Raw genomic sequence first — 15,773 nt, 5'->3', positions numbered from 1 at the left:
GCGAACTCAGCCAGCCTTTCCATAAAAAGATATACTTATCGCGATTACTGCTCTCAAGCGGCGAGATGACTCCGTGCTGGAATTTCACCTTTCTCATACAGCAAATCATGGTACCCTGATAATCAGATCATCTTTTCTAATTCAGAGAATGAGCTACAATGAATTTATCAGTGAATAACTCAATTCACATGCTGTACTATTACTCACAAAAACTTGAACTTAAATGGTTAAGGATTTTGTGTACAACAAGAAGTATAAATGCTCCAGGTTTCTGTAAAGTATAATAGGTATATAAGTATTTAACCTGTCTTATTATTATATGTCTTAGCTTCCCGTGCTAATCACCCTTTGTTCTCCATCAAACTGGACAGATAAAGATAATAAATGGTAAACTAGGATTACCAATGATTTGAATCATAGTTTATGTATTATATTTCACCCTTTAACTTGGTGTTTTCGGTGTTTCTTCAGGTCCTCGGCACCCCATCTGAGGATACCTGGCCTGGTGTTAACTCTTTGCCACATTTCAAACCAGGTGAGACCTTTTATGTCATAAAGTACCTTCATGCTGTAAATGTGTTTATCTCTCAATAATCTGACCTGCAGTTAACTAGACCAAGGTAAATAACATGGTATAAGCGTGGAAGCTTTTTTCACTCCGCCTGGTACTGTATATGTTATTATATTTAATATGCTGTTATACTTTATATTCTGGGTGGTAACGTGTTATCATGGGTCCATTATTATTCCTCACTATACTGTGTAACCTACAGTATATTATGTTAAGTTTCTGAATGGCAAGGATCAATTTATCTTCAACACTAAAAATATTTAATGTTCAACTGCTGAACTGAGGTTGCTTTTTGAAATTACCCTAGTAGTGTAATTGCTAAATAATAGCTGTACTGTTTGTTAATTTTTAATTGTTGAACATGCAAAAACACATTTTAAATGGAAGGAACTTGTGTCAAATTATATAATGAAATATTCACACTGAACTCAGCCATAGACCTTATGCTAACACTTTAGACGACTCCTTATTAAACTTCAAAATGTTCAAAGTGTGCACACCAGAGCCTATCAGCTGCACATTTGTTTATGTGTTCAGTATGGACCAGTCTAGCAGAAACTCAGTGTACTGCATTAATGCAGCAGCAGCAGCAGCAGCAGCAGCAGCAGTGGGGGTGGCAGCACTGCCAGGGTAGCTGTACCCTCTGGGAGCTCATTAGGGCTTTTTAGAGAGAACATGAATAGAGGGACTGCAGATTAGTGTTAGCTGATAAAGGGAAGAAGAGCTGGAGTGGAGGAGAGAGGAGAGAGGACAGGCGAGGATGGGTTAGAGAGGGCTGGAGAAAAAGTGTGGGGCAGTGAGGCATCACAAAGCTGTGTGACCCGGTCCCCTTTCTCCAGTGGCCAATTAGGGACCAACGGGGGTGACTCTCATGGTCTCACACACACACACACACACACACACACACACACACACACACACACACACACACACACACACACACAACACATACAAATGTAATCTCTCGTCCTGTGGCCATGGCGACAGTTGGCTCTTGTTAGCCTCTCACACACTGTGTTGAACAGCTGTGCAGCTGTCTGAGCCACACACACACACACACACACACACAGAAAGCTTTGCCTGGTGCCAGCCTCCAAGCAGTGCATCTGTTCATATGATGTTGTTATGCCTGCACCTTCCGCAAACATAGGAAGTACCGGAGATGATGGAAATAAACTCAAACCAATTTGTGGTGTCAAAATATCCTAAAGCCTCAGAGTGCACAAATATGATGTCATCAACATGCAGGGAGGGAGTAAAGATCATATTGTAGGGAAAGTGGTAAGGATTACAAATGTGCAAATACAGGTGTTCAACTAATACGACAGAATAAAAACCTCAGCTGAACGTTACAGTGTGGTTGTCATGAAGTGCATTCAGAGGTAATAGTGTGATGCATCCACACTATGCCAGACATTCAAATGCAACACGCTACAGCGGCTGAAGTAAACAGCAGATGGCAGTATTGCAACAGTCCTGAAGCCACAGCGGCAGTGATTTCCTCTGAGCGGACTGATATTAGCTCACATTTTAGGCACACAGAGACTGCATCCCCTCTTCTGGTTATGATTCGTCACATTTCACCATTACATCTACATGCATAAAACTTTCCGTCTTTTTCTTTTTTTTTTTTTCCCCAGTCCATTCGATACATCACTTGAATTTGGAAGTGAAGAAGTATCCGTGGAACCTTTTCATAACCACAAAAATGTGAAAAATAAGTGGCGCCTCCACTCTGAGGTCAAGCCACACTGTCGTGTCTGAGATCCAGTCATATCTCGCTGTAACTCTCCCCCCCCCCCCCCCCCTGCTCTTACTCAGTGAGATGCGAGGGCAGGCCTTTACGCTGCATTCCAAGCTAGACCAGTGTTATCTGCAAAAATGATTTATTTTTCATCACTGTTTGCTAAAGCGGGGAATTGAGTTCATTTAAGTTTAACGGTTTTGTTTTGCAAGCTGAACAGAAGAAGTATCCAGCCAGGCAACATTAATAAAAAAAAAAAGCTGCTCTGAAACCTTATATACAGTTTTATAGCAAATCTGTATAAAAGCAAGAGGGAAACATCTGCCAGGAGAGACATGTGTACCAGAATAAACACGTGGCGGAGCACAGACAAATACAAATACAATTCAAACATGCAAAAAGCATGCACACTCGTCTATAAAGCCCAGGGTGGTACTAGTTTGTTCCTCCTGGCTATATGTTGAGGTGTAGCATAGTAGTAGCAATGCCAACTATTGCAGCTGTCCAAAGAACAATTTCTCCAAGGGGATCATTAATACTGTTATTATCATTATTATTATTATTAAAGTAGCATTAAATTATTTAAAATATTCAGAAGCAATCAAAGATTTGATTTCACTGTTTTTTTTGTGACTTCTTTTGCTCATTAAGGTGTAAGATGACTAAAAAAAGGATAATTTATAAATTTTTTTATTTTGAATGCAGACCAGCACGACACTCTTCAGGGACCTAAGTAACATGCATATTGTTTTGTTAGCATGTAAAAGAAGCTGTTTTAAACTCTTTGTCCCATATTAATACGTTGTATGTGTCGGTACACTGTGACAATAAAAGTAGGATTTAAAGTGAGCATGTTCCAGTTTAACCTCCACACCCTCGCTCCATCTATTTGTGGCTACTCCCGGCTGGCAGCCTTCACCTCTGCCAAGCAGGAAGCTGTGGTCAGCACAGGCCAGCCCTGGCACTGAACTGGGTGACAGCACCCACTGTCGGCTAGCTGGCAGGATGAAGAGCGACTCTGACACACCACTGAGTGGCTGGCCGCTAGGATTAAGCTGGCAGCGTGGGAGGGTGGACTAGCTCGCTGGGTGGCTGGCTAACTTGCATGGTAGTCGGTCGGGTTGGCAGCTCAGCCCGACTGTGTGTCCACATGACACTTTTTGGCCCAGATTAAGAGAATGGTGAGCCTCACAGACACTCGCAGTATAATAAACATAGCTGTGGAAACGTGATGGCTGTCTCACCAAACTCCTCTCAAATATGTAACAATTTAATGTGGTCTGGCTCAGCAGCAGACATTCAGAGCTGCTCAAGAGCAGTTCTGATTTTCTATCAACTAGTAATCAGTTTGGCTTATGCATAACACAACACGTACAATTTCATATAATTAAAATACCGCGGTAACCATTATCTCAGCAGACACCTTGTCACAGCAGGGGGGCACAGGTGTGTTTAACTGCATTAATTATGGCTGCATTCCATCACAGTGATCCAGAAACACTGGCACGGCTTTCTTGAATGCTTAAAAGGAACAGTGCACCACATAATGCTGTTAGTTCAACCTGTGCTGTTCTTGGCTGTAAAAACAATAATGATAATATCATGATGTCAAAGTCACGTCCAGTTACGGTTAACTGAAAACTTCCTGCACATTCAGCTTGTATTTCGCTGCCGCATCTAGCTGCTCTGCTGTTAGGTGTTTCACAGCAGTGCAGCAGGTGAGTAGCTTTAAAGTCCTGTGATGACTGCACGCTCACCAGATGGCAGGTCGGAGTTCACAGATGTAATAGTTTGTTTGTTGTCTTCTCGTTGCAGACCGCTTTACGGTGTACAGCGCTAAGAAGCTCAGACAAGCGTGGAATAAGTAAGTTAACTGTGTGTGTGTGTGTGTGTGTGTGTGTGTGTGTGTGTGTCTGTGCTTTCAGTATGTAAGTGCAGTGTCTTTCCTTCATTCCTACAGTGTACACACATGTGCTCTGAGACATGAGGCGCATATGGCAGCGAAAGGGCACGGTGGCACAGTCTGGGCCGCTCCCCCATGTGTGCCACTGTTTGCCCCAGGCATACATCTGGAAGGGAGACCACAGAATTTAGAGAGGAGTGAAAAACAGAGTGAAGAGAGCCGCTGTGGATTTTATTTTCTCCCTCTCTCCCTCTCTCTCTCTCTCTCTCTCTCTCTCTCTCTCTCTCTCTCTCTCTCTCTGTCCTCCTCCCAGTCTCCTGGCGTCGCTCCTGTCCAGGAGGAAATAAAAATACAAAGAAAGAAAGTAATGTGGAATGTTAATGGCCATCACTTCCTCCCTCCTACCTTTTATCGTAGGCCAGAGAACGATGAATATGATATGAACAAATGCGTTCACTTTGTCTCGGTGCTCCGACTTGGCTCCCCCTCCTCTGCTCTCTTGTTTGTGCTCTCACTCAGCTGCTTTCCTTTATTTTATGGAATAAAATATGGACAGTCATACAGATATCATGAGCTTGACCTGTATACAATGTAAAAAACGTAAAAACTAAATATTACATGTTGTTACTTAAGATAATCATCAATTAAAGTAACAATTTAAACTGTGCAACAAATCAAGCTCATCTCCAACGTTCGTAATGACAAATAAAAACATTTTTACATGAAAATAAGAGCAAATAACATCCAAAATATGGCCACACTGGCAAAGAAAGCCTCACTTTTTTCCGATGTGACTGTATGATAACAACAGATACTCTTAATTGTCACGCACCAGTCAGATCTATTACTCCAATTAACCCAGAATAGCAAATTCTAAGCTAATGAAATCAGCTAGTTAACTAAAGGTAGCGAGCTACACAACGTAGCTATACAGCAGACAGTATACTGGATTTCATCAGAGTTACAATTGCCCAGACGTTCTCTCATATGAAACAAACTTTTTGTTTCCTGGTTGTGCCACACTTAGGAACACGTGTCCAATCCTCTAACCCATACCAGTCAACCAAAGCTGTGTACAGAACCAGACATCTATGACGGATGCGTGCTGCAGCCTGTTTCCCCGGTTACACCTCCACGTTGCCCTCACGACACCCTCATCATCATCAAACGAGCCAGACGGAGTAAAAAGCTCCTCGCAGGACGTCTGCAGACAAAAACAGCTCTTGGCAGCTGCTCCTCTCAAACTAAAGATGCTGGTCACTTTCTGCTGCAGTGAGGGGCAGTACAGACACGTTGTTTCCTGCAAAAAAAAAAAAAAAAAAACCTGAGCGCGCTCCGCTGAAGAAAGAATGCCTCTCTGCTGTGAATGTGTCATCGCCCGGAGCGGTTTGATTGTTTCAGGAGATACTATCGATCGAGCAGATGTGAGCTTATTCACTGTGGCTGGTTGACAGCATTAGCAGAAAGGAATGTGCACTTACTGTATTGTACATCAACAAGCCAGCATGCTCTTATTGACATTTCTTTTTTTTTTCATTGGGTGATTTCTTTTTTACACCGCCGGTGACTCACACGTGAGAGATTCACAAAAAAAAAACTGTGGAAATCAAAAGAGGCTCAGGCTCAGGCAGTGTCCTCACACAGCAACATCTGTGTAACCACTGGTCAGCGTAAAGGCGGTCCTTCAGGTGAGATGGGATAAACAAGCTCACGCCCTTCACACCAGATCTGTGATAACAGCAGGGCAGAGAAGAGGAGTGGAAAGCCTACTGAGGCTAACACATAAGAGCAGCTGATTGGCATGATAACATCTGGAGTGGCTGGACACTCTGGGTATTGAAGCTCTTACACCTCAAATAATAACCCCTGATGAACAGTTTGAATCAGAAGTGGGAGAGGTCACCCCTGAAACACTTTGAAAATACTGAACGGATGTGTATGGGCCGCTTGTGTATCAGTGGAACAGTAATCAAAGACGTCTTTTTCCATCACTATACACTTTTCCACACTAGCTTGTCTTCGCTTGGAGTTGCAGAGAACTTTCCAGCTGTCTGAGAAAGAGGCGAGAAGAGGTCCTGATGGACTTCATTAACTTTATCTGCCTCTTTGCTGAGTGGCGTTGATGAGTTGAACAGAGACTTATCCTCCCTCTGTCTCTGTGCTGATAAGTCGAGCCGAGATCCCCATTGAGAGCCGAGGGAGAGGCTGTCAGAGTGCTTGACTGGGGAGCGAACCATGAGAAGGCTGCAGAACATGAGAGGCACTGTGAGCACGGAGAGCGGCGGGCCGGCATGCTGCGCTGCATAACATCATGTTTATTTAATGCAGCGGATGCCTAATTACTGGCTATATTTGTTGCTCCTCGTTCATTTTTCAGTCTTTTCTGCCCCCCCACCCCCCTCCCCCTCCACTACCCGGCGCTGCTAGGTAGGCCCAGTTCAGGAGTTCAGTGACTCCCACTACGAACTCTGATACGCGCTCACAGAGAGTTTTCCTCTGCATTGGCTTGTGTTTCAGTAAACACTTTTTGTTGATGTCAGTGACCCAGTGAGCTCAAAAGAGAAAGGTGTAGGCGTGTGCATGTGTGTGTGTGTGTGTGTGTGTGCTCTTTTGCATATGTGTGTGTCTGAGATTTTTTTTTTTTTCCTCTTGAGTCAGCAAACCTGGAGCATAATTAAAAGGCTTGTGTTTTTTTTGTTGTCAGCAGTTCTTTGAATTGATGAAAAAATGTGTTGTTTCCTCAGAGGAAGAAATGATCGGGAAGCTACTGCAGGTTACTGGATGTTTTCTGTGGATGAAAGGGGAATGAAAGGGTCGGCTTCCTGAGTCCTATTGTCTTCTCCAACATGCTGTATCTGCATGTGAGCGTGTCTGCAGGTCGCTGCCGTTTGTGACTGTGTCTCTCCGTGTCTGTCAGGTTGGGCTACGTGGACCATGCTGAAGAGTTGGCCTCCAGGTTTCTCCAGTGCTTCCCAAAGAACCGGCTGTCAGCTCAGGCAGCGCTGAACCACGAATACTTCAGCAACCTTCCTCCACGGCTCTGGGAGCTGCAGGACAGTACGTAACCCAGCATCCTGATTAGCACAGCTCTAAACACCAGTCTGTGTTGGGTAGAGGTAGTGACTCTGTGGCTGTTTTCATGCTACTATCTGGATATGAGTTACAGTTTAATTCATGAACTTACAACCACTGATTATCATGTCCGTCCTGATCCGTTTATTTTTTCTGGCCTCGATCCCAATCAGAGTTCTTTAATATTGATCTGATCCAGCTTTTAAGAAGCTGAATGTAAGCTTGCTCCAAATACTGGAGGTCCTGGTTAGAAAATGTGATGTTAAGCTTGAATTATTGATAAGATATGAATGATAGAAGAACTGAATGTTACAGAACTTCTAAAAACTGACATTATGGGATGTGTTATAGCAGCAGGTGGCAACACTAATTGCCTTCTAGAACCATTAGTACAAATCAGCACATTGACAGTGAAAAAGGGAATAAGAATGAAATATATATTGCATATATTATTTGGTTGTTGTAATATAATAAAAGGACATTGATCAATTATAGAACCAGTTCATGTTATTTAAATAAATAAATAAATTTAAAAGTAAATTAAAAAACAATAATGACATCGAATAATACAAATAATGACAACAAATCTGTAACAGGAGTCGCATTTATGCACATTTACACTTTTATTATACAAATTCATATACTGTAATACAGTATATTTGACTTAGGGAACATAACATACACATTACAAATACACTTAGAGACTGAAATTAAAGCACAAATAGTATGTGTTTCTTTTCAAATGAACTGAACACTAAATAAGTCAGAAAGTGAGTTAACTAAACAAACTAAAATCCAAATGAACAGGTAAAGCAAGACTGGAAACATTTGTGAGAAGCCATTCATGCCGTTCACTTTGTACACAGACACGTTCCTTTCAGTGGCCACGTCTTTGTCTGATAACCATTATTTTGGCAAGCAAAAGGTGTTGCCTAGCAACTTTAAATGTGTTAACACAAGGCGCATGGAATATTATAGCGCAAAATGAAAGGCAGATCGGAGCAGGTGAATTTGACCAGAATGAACAGGTCCTACAGTATAAATACCTCAGTGTTAGATCTAGTTTGAATTATTTTTCACTCTAGGGAAATGGTGGATATAGAATAGAGACATAGAAAGACAAGTGAAAGACTTTATACTTGTTACACACCTGGATTCACTGCTTTACTTTGCCTAGATCAACTCAGAATCACTCTACTAACAACATTATGCATTAATAACAAAGTAATTGAAGTTATATGGTAACGCTTGAATGAAAACAAAACCCAACCAGTGTATAATAAGAGAACGTAGAACAATGGCCGCGGTGTAAAGAACCATTCACATGTGCAGCGGGTCTATTTTGCTGTCTTCAAATGATAGAGTTACCTTGAAAGTCAGAGACTTGGCCTCCTTTCCTGTCTTTGTCTCTCTCTCTCTCTCTCTCTCTCTCTCTGCTTTGCTTGGACTCTCTGTCTCTCCTTTATGTTTTTCATTTTCTCTTTCTTGGAGCTCCCTCTGCTCCACTGGATCATACAGAACACCCCCACCCCCTTCTCTTTGCTCTTTCTCTCTCTCTCTCTCTCTCTGTATGGATGCCGTTGGGACAGTAAGCTTAGCCAGACCTCAACTGGCCGCCGCAACATGCTCAGTTGGATTTTCTGTCTTCCTGACTCCTTTTGCCCAGAGCAACAGCACACTGGGGAACTCTTTAAATAAGAGTCCCAGCTAAAAAAAATTCAGTACCTTAAAACACTTACAGCTTCTGAGCTTTTTTAGATGAACATTTGCATCAATCCAGTTGATATCCATGTGTATATTGGGTGTAAGAGTCAGAGGCCGCTGCTTCAAAGTAAAGGCTGTATTTCAATTAATCCTACAGAATTGGGCAACTGCATGAAAGTATGTCAGAGATGACTGCAGATCCATATTATTTGACAGGCTACACATACATACAGTACATCAGCAATCCCTTAAGCCGTTATTCATTAGTGGAGTGAAAAGCCTGCTCAGAAGACCTGAGTGTGCTGCCGCTGACATGGTGGTAATTTTAATGGAAGAATTCCATTTTTAATTCCCCCTGATTAGGATTTTTCAGCGTTATTAATCCTGTTATCAGCACCCAGCAGGTTGTCGCGTCTGAAAAGAATCAGAAAGCAGCGGTCACCAGGAGAGAGGGAGAGAGCAAAGAGATGGCTCATTTTGATTTTTGTCATGCTTACTCACTCTCTCTTCTTCTCTTGTCTCTCTCTCTCTCTGTGATTCTCCGTTTTCTGCCTGTGAAACACAAGCAGAGCAGCAGAGTCATTCAGTGAATTGAAAGAGTTTCATAAAACGAGGACAGGAGTGGATAAATAGCGGCTTGTGTGTGTGTGTGTGTGTGGAAGACAAGTGTGGATTCACGGGGACAAGGATGTGTCAAAATTATGGTAATGAGAACTGAATGTGAGATAAAGAACTGACTAATTACTCCAGTTGTGAGTATTTGGCTACTACCACAGCATAGTAATCATGTTCTTCCACATGAACTGAGTTGAGCCTACTAGGGGAAGAGCCCAGTAAAGGCAGAGGGCTCTATTGTCTATATTGTTAACACAGCCAGGACTACTAATACTCAGAAAGAAAACACTGGCCAAAAGAAATGTCGCTAATGGTTGAGAATCTGATAAAGCTTTCAAGTAAATGTGTCACGTTATGCCAGAAGGGATGATGAGTGTGTTTTCTTGGGCCAGCTGTGCACTCTATTGTGATGGGTGTTTCCAGACAATACCCTGATAGATTAGCAGGAACAATAAGAGAATTATTGAGACAATAGAGCTCCGGAGATCGCTGCGGCTGTATGGATTGAATTGTGATCTTCTTCATTTGATTTTAGTGAGAGCACGTGGGTGTCTGGATTTAAAGGCGGGAGAGCAAAGGCCTTTCAGGCAGACTGACATGTATGTTGAAGTAAAACAAAGAGTGAATGGACAGAGCTGTTGTCTCCCTTGGCAAATGAGAGGGTTGAAGAGAGTCATCATGTTAAGGTTTATGTAGCCAAAATGTAAATCATTTTACCAGCCCACAGTGTAATTCAGTGAATCCATGTCAACACTAGACATCCTTTTGACTTTTAGAACTATTAGGAAGGTTGGGAAACATGAATCAGTAGCCAACTCAGTAAAAGTAAAAGAACATGAGCACATGTAGCTATTTAGTTTTATGAGAAATATATTAAAACCCTAAAAAGACTCATAAATATTCAAATATTCACTTTTTAATAATGTCTCTATCTTTAACAACTCACTTGGAAATGTTCTCTTCCCTGTCAGCCCACATCCTCCTAATCCGCTTGCGTCCTCTCCCCCTGCAGTGTCTTCTATCTTCACCGTACCAAATGTCAAGCTGCAGACAGAGAGCGGGGACAGCATACAGGTGTGCTCACGGAAGAACAGTCATGGAAAGGCATCCTGTGGCAGCAAACACTGACCTGAGGCAGCATCCCGCACGTGACTGCCTGACAGGTACGCGCTCATTACCATTGCAAGAAGCAGACACGGTGTGCTGCTGGTGCAAGCGGCTCCGCACGCTCACAAAGACAAAATGAAAGACACGTACAGAAGCAGAACTGAGGTGTTTGCTTGAGTTGAGGAACTTTAATGATCTGAGTGGGAAATTGCCTACAATGGAGCTTGGTTACAGCTCCTTAAAAAAAAAAGGGGGGGTTTTCTTTTATTCAAGGTTTTACATCTTAACACATCTGCAGCTTCGCTGGGGTGCAACAAATCACTGTAGCGATATTAGAATTTTCCTTCAGTTTGATGCTCATGTAGTTCTTGAACAAATGTCCTTTTCATTTCTTCTAACACAGTTGAAAGTTGAAAAAGCTCTTAATTTTTCCAAAGTGTATATTGCAACCTGCTACCTCGAGAATAGGCCTTTGTCATATTAATGACATGATGATATAAAAAGCAGACACTGTGCTAGTAAGGGTTTGGAAACGTATATATACTAGAACTTGCTGAAAATGTACGTATTTGATCATTAGCCGTTCAATTTGTCAAGCAGTTAAATTGACAATTCTCTACCACTTATCTGCATCCCTCCAACTCCCACAGTCTGTCTTTCAACACTGACGCCGTGAGATCTGTGCTGTCTGCATTGAAGCGCAGAATGCAGTAATAGATGGAGGAATGGCTTTAAGTGGGTGAGGAGGGTGTCCCATTCTCTAAAGAACGGGGGTCTCATTCACTGCTCAGATAAAAGCGCCACTATTTGCATGTAATAAGAGGTGCAGGGGCCAGGCATGGGGATAATGGCCGGTCGGATGATGGACTCAGGATTGTCCGGGCCACAACACAGTGTTGTGGACCGGATTATATCTGTAATTATAGACAGGTGCAGAACTGCAGCAGACACAACACACTTTGTCCTCCAACTTTCAAGATTCTTCAGCATTTTTGTCTTAATGTTTCCACTACAAAGTCAATATGCCACTTAAACATGGAGTAGATGAAGGCTGAATACCTTGTATTTACTATGCCAGTGAATACGATGAAGTGTGTTTTTCCTTTTCTGGAAGCGCATGGTGTGTGTGTGTGTGTGTGTGTGTGTGTGTGTGTGTGTGTGTGTGTGTGTGTGTGTGTGTGTGTTGAGGGTGGAAGTCACCCCACTGAGAGAGCTGTGTCCTCTCAGCTGCTGCATTTACATTGAAATCAGTCTCTTTGTCCGTGCCCGTCCTAAAGCCTGACAGGCTGGGAGAGCTTCACTGATAGCAGCCTAATCCCTGTGCCCACATTCACTTTAATACACTGACAAATTACACCAACACATGCACGCGGCCATTTATATGTTCCCACAAACGTAACTCATGCACATATTTAAACTGGCTTTCCCACCAAGTACATTTGGTTAAGTTGGACCATCTGAATAAGAAAAAAAACCTCACAAGAGAATGGTCAAATTGGAGCAGCAGAAGCTCAGCTATATTGGCTCTTAATACATAGTATGACTGGTGTTCTAAAAACAGTGGATTCCTCCGTGAGTTCCCAACACTTCAGGATTTTTCATTACACCCTCCCTGACTCCTAAATGTGACGTGCTTTCATCTTGTTTCTGCTTCCGTAGAGTGTCAGTAGACTGCAGCACATCTTAATCTGTAATAGCCTAAACTATCAACACATCAATCATGCTTTAGTTGCCTTACGTGGAAGGATTGCATTTGTAATGAATAATTTGCACGTAACTAGTCGTTATATTGTTTTTTCTTCTGAATTATTCTTTTAAATTGCATCACAACACTGAGTACTGTATGACTGTAACTCAAAATCATCCACATATCAAAATGCACTGTATGTTTAAATCATCCAGTTGAGTCTGTTAGCAGTCAGTTCAACCAGAGTTTAAAATAGTTATTCTACAAATGAAAACAGACTAGAATTATAATCACTATGGTTACCCACAACTCAATGTACCTTCAAGGTCAAACATGCGTTCTGCAGAGACCTGTGAGTGCACGTGAGTGCGTGAAAACTCCGCTCTCGTTTATGTTGTTGCTCTCCAGTACTGTAGTGGGTGCTGTGGACCAGTTTAGAGCTGCACACAATAGGCTGCTGTAGAAGAAAACCAAGCAAGCCAAGTTATAAATGATGGTTCTGTGTTAAAATTAAAATAATTTTACTTAACAGTAGAGTTCTACTTGATCTGATGTGGTTTTTAGTCTCTATAAACACATTGGTTATTTTGTTATTGGTGTATTTTGGAAAGCGACAGAGAAGGAAGTGGTTAAGTTAGGGTTCCCTTCAACCAATGAGACAGCAGACAACAAGGAGCTGTGCACTGGCATGATGCAAAAGGGGTAAAAAATCAAGAAATCAAGACATATGTGGAGGTTTGCAGGTGCACATAGAATTCCTCATGCTACAATTCAGGAAAGCAGACAAACCATTGACCAGAAGTTCGTTTGAAGTGTTTAGTAGACAACCAGAAAAAAAATTCTGATACAAGATAAATTACAATATAAATGATCACCACCATTTAATTTAATATTCAAAAAAATGTGTAGAGTCTATTCTTAAAGTAGTGTTTTTCTGATTTAGTAAAATGAGAGGTTAAAAGGTGAGAAGTAGGAAAATAAAGGACAGGGGTATGGGGGAGGGAGAGAATAAAGGAGAGATGGAAGCAGAGGCTTGCAGGAGCAGGGCAGGGTTTTCTTTTTGTTGAGGCAGTGTTGTATTATTTATAGGAGGTGGTGCAGGCAGACCGCTTCAGACTGAACAGAGCAAAGAAGGCGAGCAGCCCCTTTTCTCTTTTGTGGGTCTATTCCCAGTGGGCAGGCTTTGTGCTGGCTGGATGGCTGTCTTTGAGGAAACCCAGGCAGCTATTGAGCTGAAAGTGAAGGCCGGGCCTGACTCGCTCGCACTGAGACACAGCAACTACAGCACTACAATGTCTGTCACTGCCGTGGCCAGAGAGGAAAAAGAAAAGGGTGGAGAGAAAGTGACAGAGGATGGGGGAATAGTGGCAGTGTTTGATTTTGGGAGGGAGAGAGGTAAGAAAGAAAGAAAGAAAGTGTTTTTGTGGTGAAAGAAATGAAAGCCAGAAAGAGATACAAGTGGATTGAAAAAAAATGAAGGCGAGGGTGGAGAAGAGAAGAAAGGGGGAAAGGGAAAAAGGCAGGTCTCCCTTACAGTACTGCACTGAATTGATCTATGTTTATTCATGATTTTTTGCATTATTCACAAGATTAGCTGATGCAATTTGGTGCCGAGTGCAGGCAACGGCTCCCCCATCAATCCACTCAGTGACCACACAGTTAAACTCCGAGCCCCAACAACAAGTGGGACAGCTGCCCTGTCTTTGAGCTTCAACGCACTCCAGGCCAAGCATATGAAAAATTGGAGGCAGCACACTCACAGTCAGAATACATAACAAAGCATAAAACATTGATTCAATCAGGGAGCAAAAAGCAGCATGAAAGAGGTAAAATCAACAGCTCGCTGCCTCAATCCAAACAAGAGTTTAGTTGGTTGCATTTTGGAAAAGCAAATCTTCAGAGGAGAAGAATTGTTAAAGATCTATACCGAAATAGAAAATCGGCATTTACACTGATTTGTGTGATGAGATCATGCAATTATTTTTTGTAACAAGTGATTTAATCCAAGATGGCGGCGGGTACGCATGCTGCGGCTTCTCTCGCTCCTGACAGTACGGCGTTTTTGTTGCCTTGTGAGTGTCTAAGTACATATGTTACTTTGTCTATCTGTCCTGAAGCACACATACAGTCAGGGGTTTCTGCTCAACATCGACAGACCCACATTTATAGAACTAAACTATGCACTCTCCGGAGAAGTACTGGACTGCTGTCTGCTCCGTAGGCGGACTAAATCACTGACCCTCACTTCTGCATCTCACCCAGAGTGGAGGCGCCACAAGCGTTGTAAGTGGAAGCAAAAGAGGGGTAAGTGCGGAGGTATCAGGGCTAGGCTAGCAGCTAACCCACACAAGACAGCTATCCCCTCCATCGTAATGGCTAATAAACTTACGAAGCTCTTCCCCTACCCCACCTCGGCACCTCAGACCAGATCACTATCGTGCTGCTGCCAGCATATAGACCACTGGTTAAAGTTGCGAAACCAGTTCAGCAGCACGTACCAGTGTGTTTGGAATGGTGTTCAGGCTCGCCAGGACTGTGTTAACACAACAAACTGGAACATTTTTAAACAGGCTGCCACCTACAGCAACATCACAGACCTTCAGGATTACACAGAGACTAACAGTGCTTACATCACATCAAGTATATTGATGATGTAACGGACACTAAGACCATCATCGTTTGGGCCAATCACAAGCTGTGGCTGACAGGGAAGGTTCACAGACTCTTAAAGGCATAAAACACAACTTTCAGAGGTGGAGATGAGCTGGGCCTAAGGAAAGCTAGGGCCAACCTGTTCCACAGCATTAGAGAGCCCAAGAGACAGCCTTCAGCAACAGCAGAGACTCTTAGAGGCTGTGACGGGGGTTACAGACCATTTTGGACTACAAACTCCCATCACAGTGCTGCGACAGCCGCTCAACCAATGACACCACCTCCATACAGCCCTCACACATCTGGACAATGAGGACTCATATGTGAGAAGGCTGTTCATAGGGACCAGCTGGGGCTCAATACCTTGCTCTGCAACTGGATGTTGGACTTCTTGACTCTCAGACTGCTGGCAGTACAAGTCGGCAACACATCCAGCACCATCACAGTAAACACAGGGACCCCACAAGTATGTGTGCTAGGCCCCCTTCTCTTCACTCTGCTGACCTACAGCTGCACAATGTACAGTTTAAACATTCAGTTCTTGAAGTTTGCGGATGACACAACTATGGTGGGTCTCATAAGTGGCAGAGATTTGACAAACTACATGTGCAAGGTGTGTCATCTGGCTGTGTGGTGCAGAGACAACAATCTCTCTCCAAATGTGGAGTTGTTGTAAGCAGCACCAAGTTCCTGGGTGTGCACGTCACAGAGGACCTCT

General features: G+C 42.9%; 1 protein-coding gene across 4 annotated transcripts in view; it reads left to right on the top strand.

The window, feature by feature from the left end:
- The window catches only part of cdk14 (cyclin-dependent kinase 14), a 136,251-nt gene that overhangs the window by 83,914 nt on the left and 36,564 nt on the right, over positions 1-15,773 (top strand). For all 4 annotated transcript variants that reach the window (XM_026373098.1, XM_026373100.1, XM_026373099.1 and 1 more), the window contains 4 exons: positions 472-535; positions 4,131-4,179; positions 7,136-7,275; positions 10,622-10,772. In XM_026373098.1, the coding sequence (XP_026228883.1) occupies positions 472-535; positions 4,131-4,179; positions 7,136-7,275; positions 10,622-10,737 (369 nt within the window). In that variant the 3' untranslated portion in view covers positions 10,738-10,772. The remainder of the gene's footprint in view (positions 1-471; positions 536-4,130; positions 4,180-7,135; positions 7,276-10,621; positions 10,773-15,773) is intronic.

The sequence above is a fragment of the Anabas testudineus genome, chromosome 16 (assembly GCF_900324465.2).
Source record: "Anabas testudineus chromosome 16, fAnaTes1.2, whole genome shotgun sequence".
NCBI lineage: Eukaryota > Metazoa > Chordata > Actinopteri > Anabantiformes > Anabantidae > Anabas > Anabas testudineus.
Note: the sequence above shows the minus strand (reverse complement) of the source record. Positions and strands in the feature narration are given on the sequence as shown.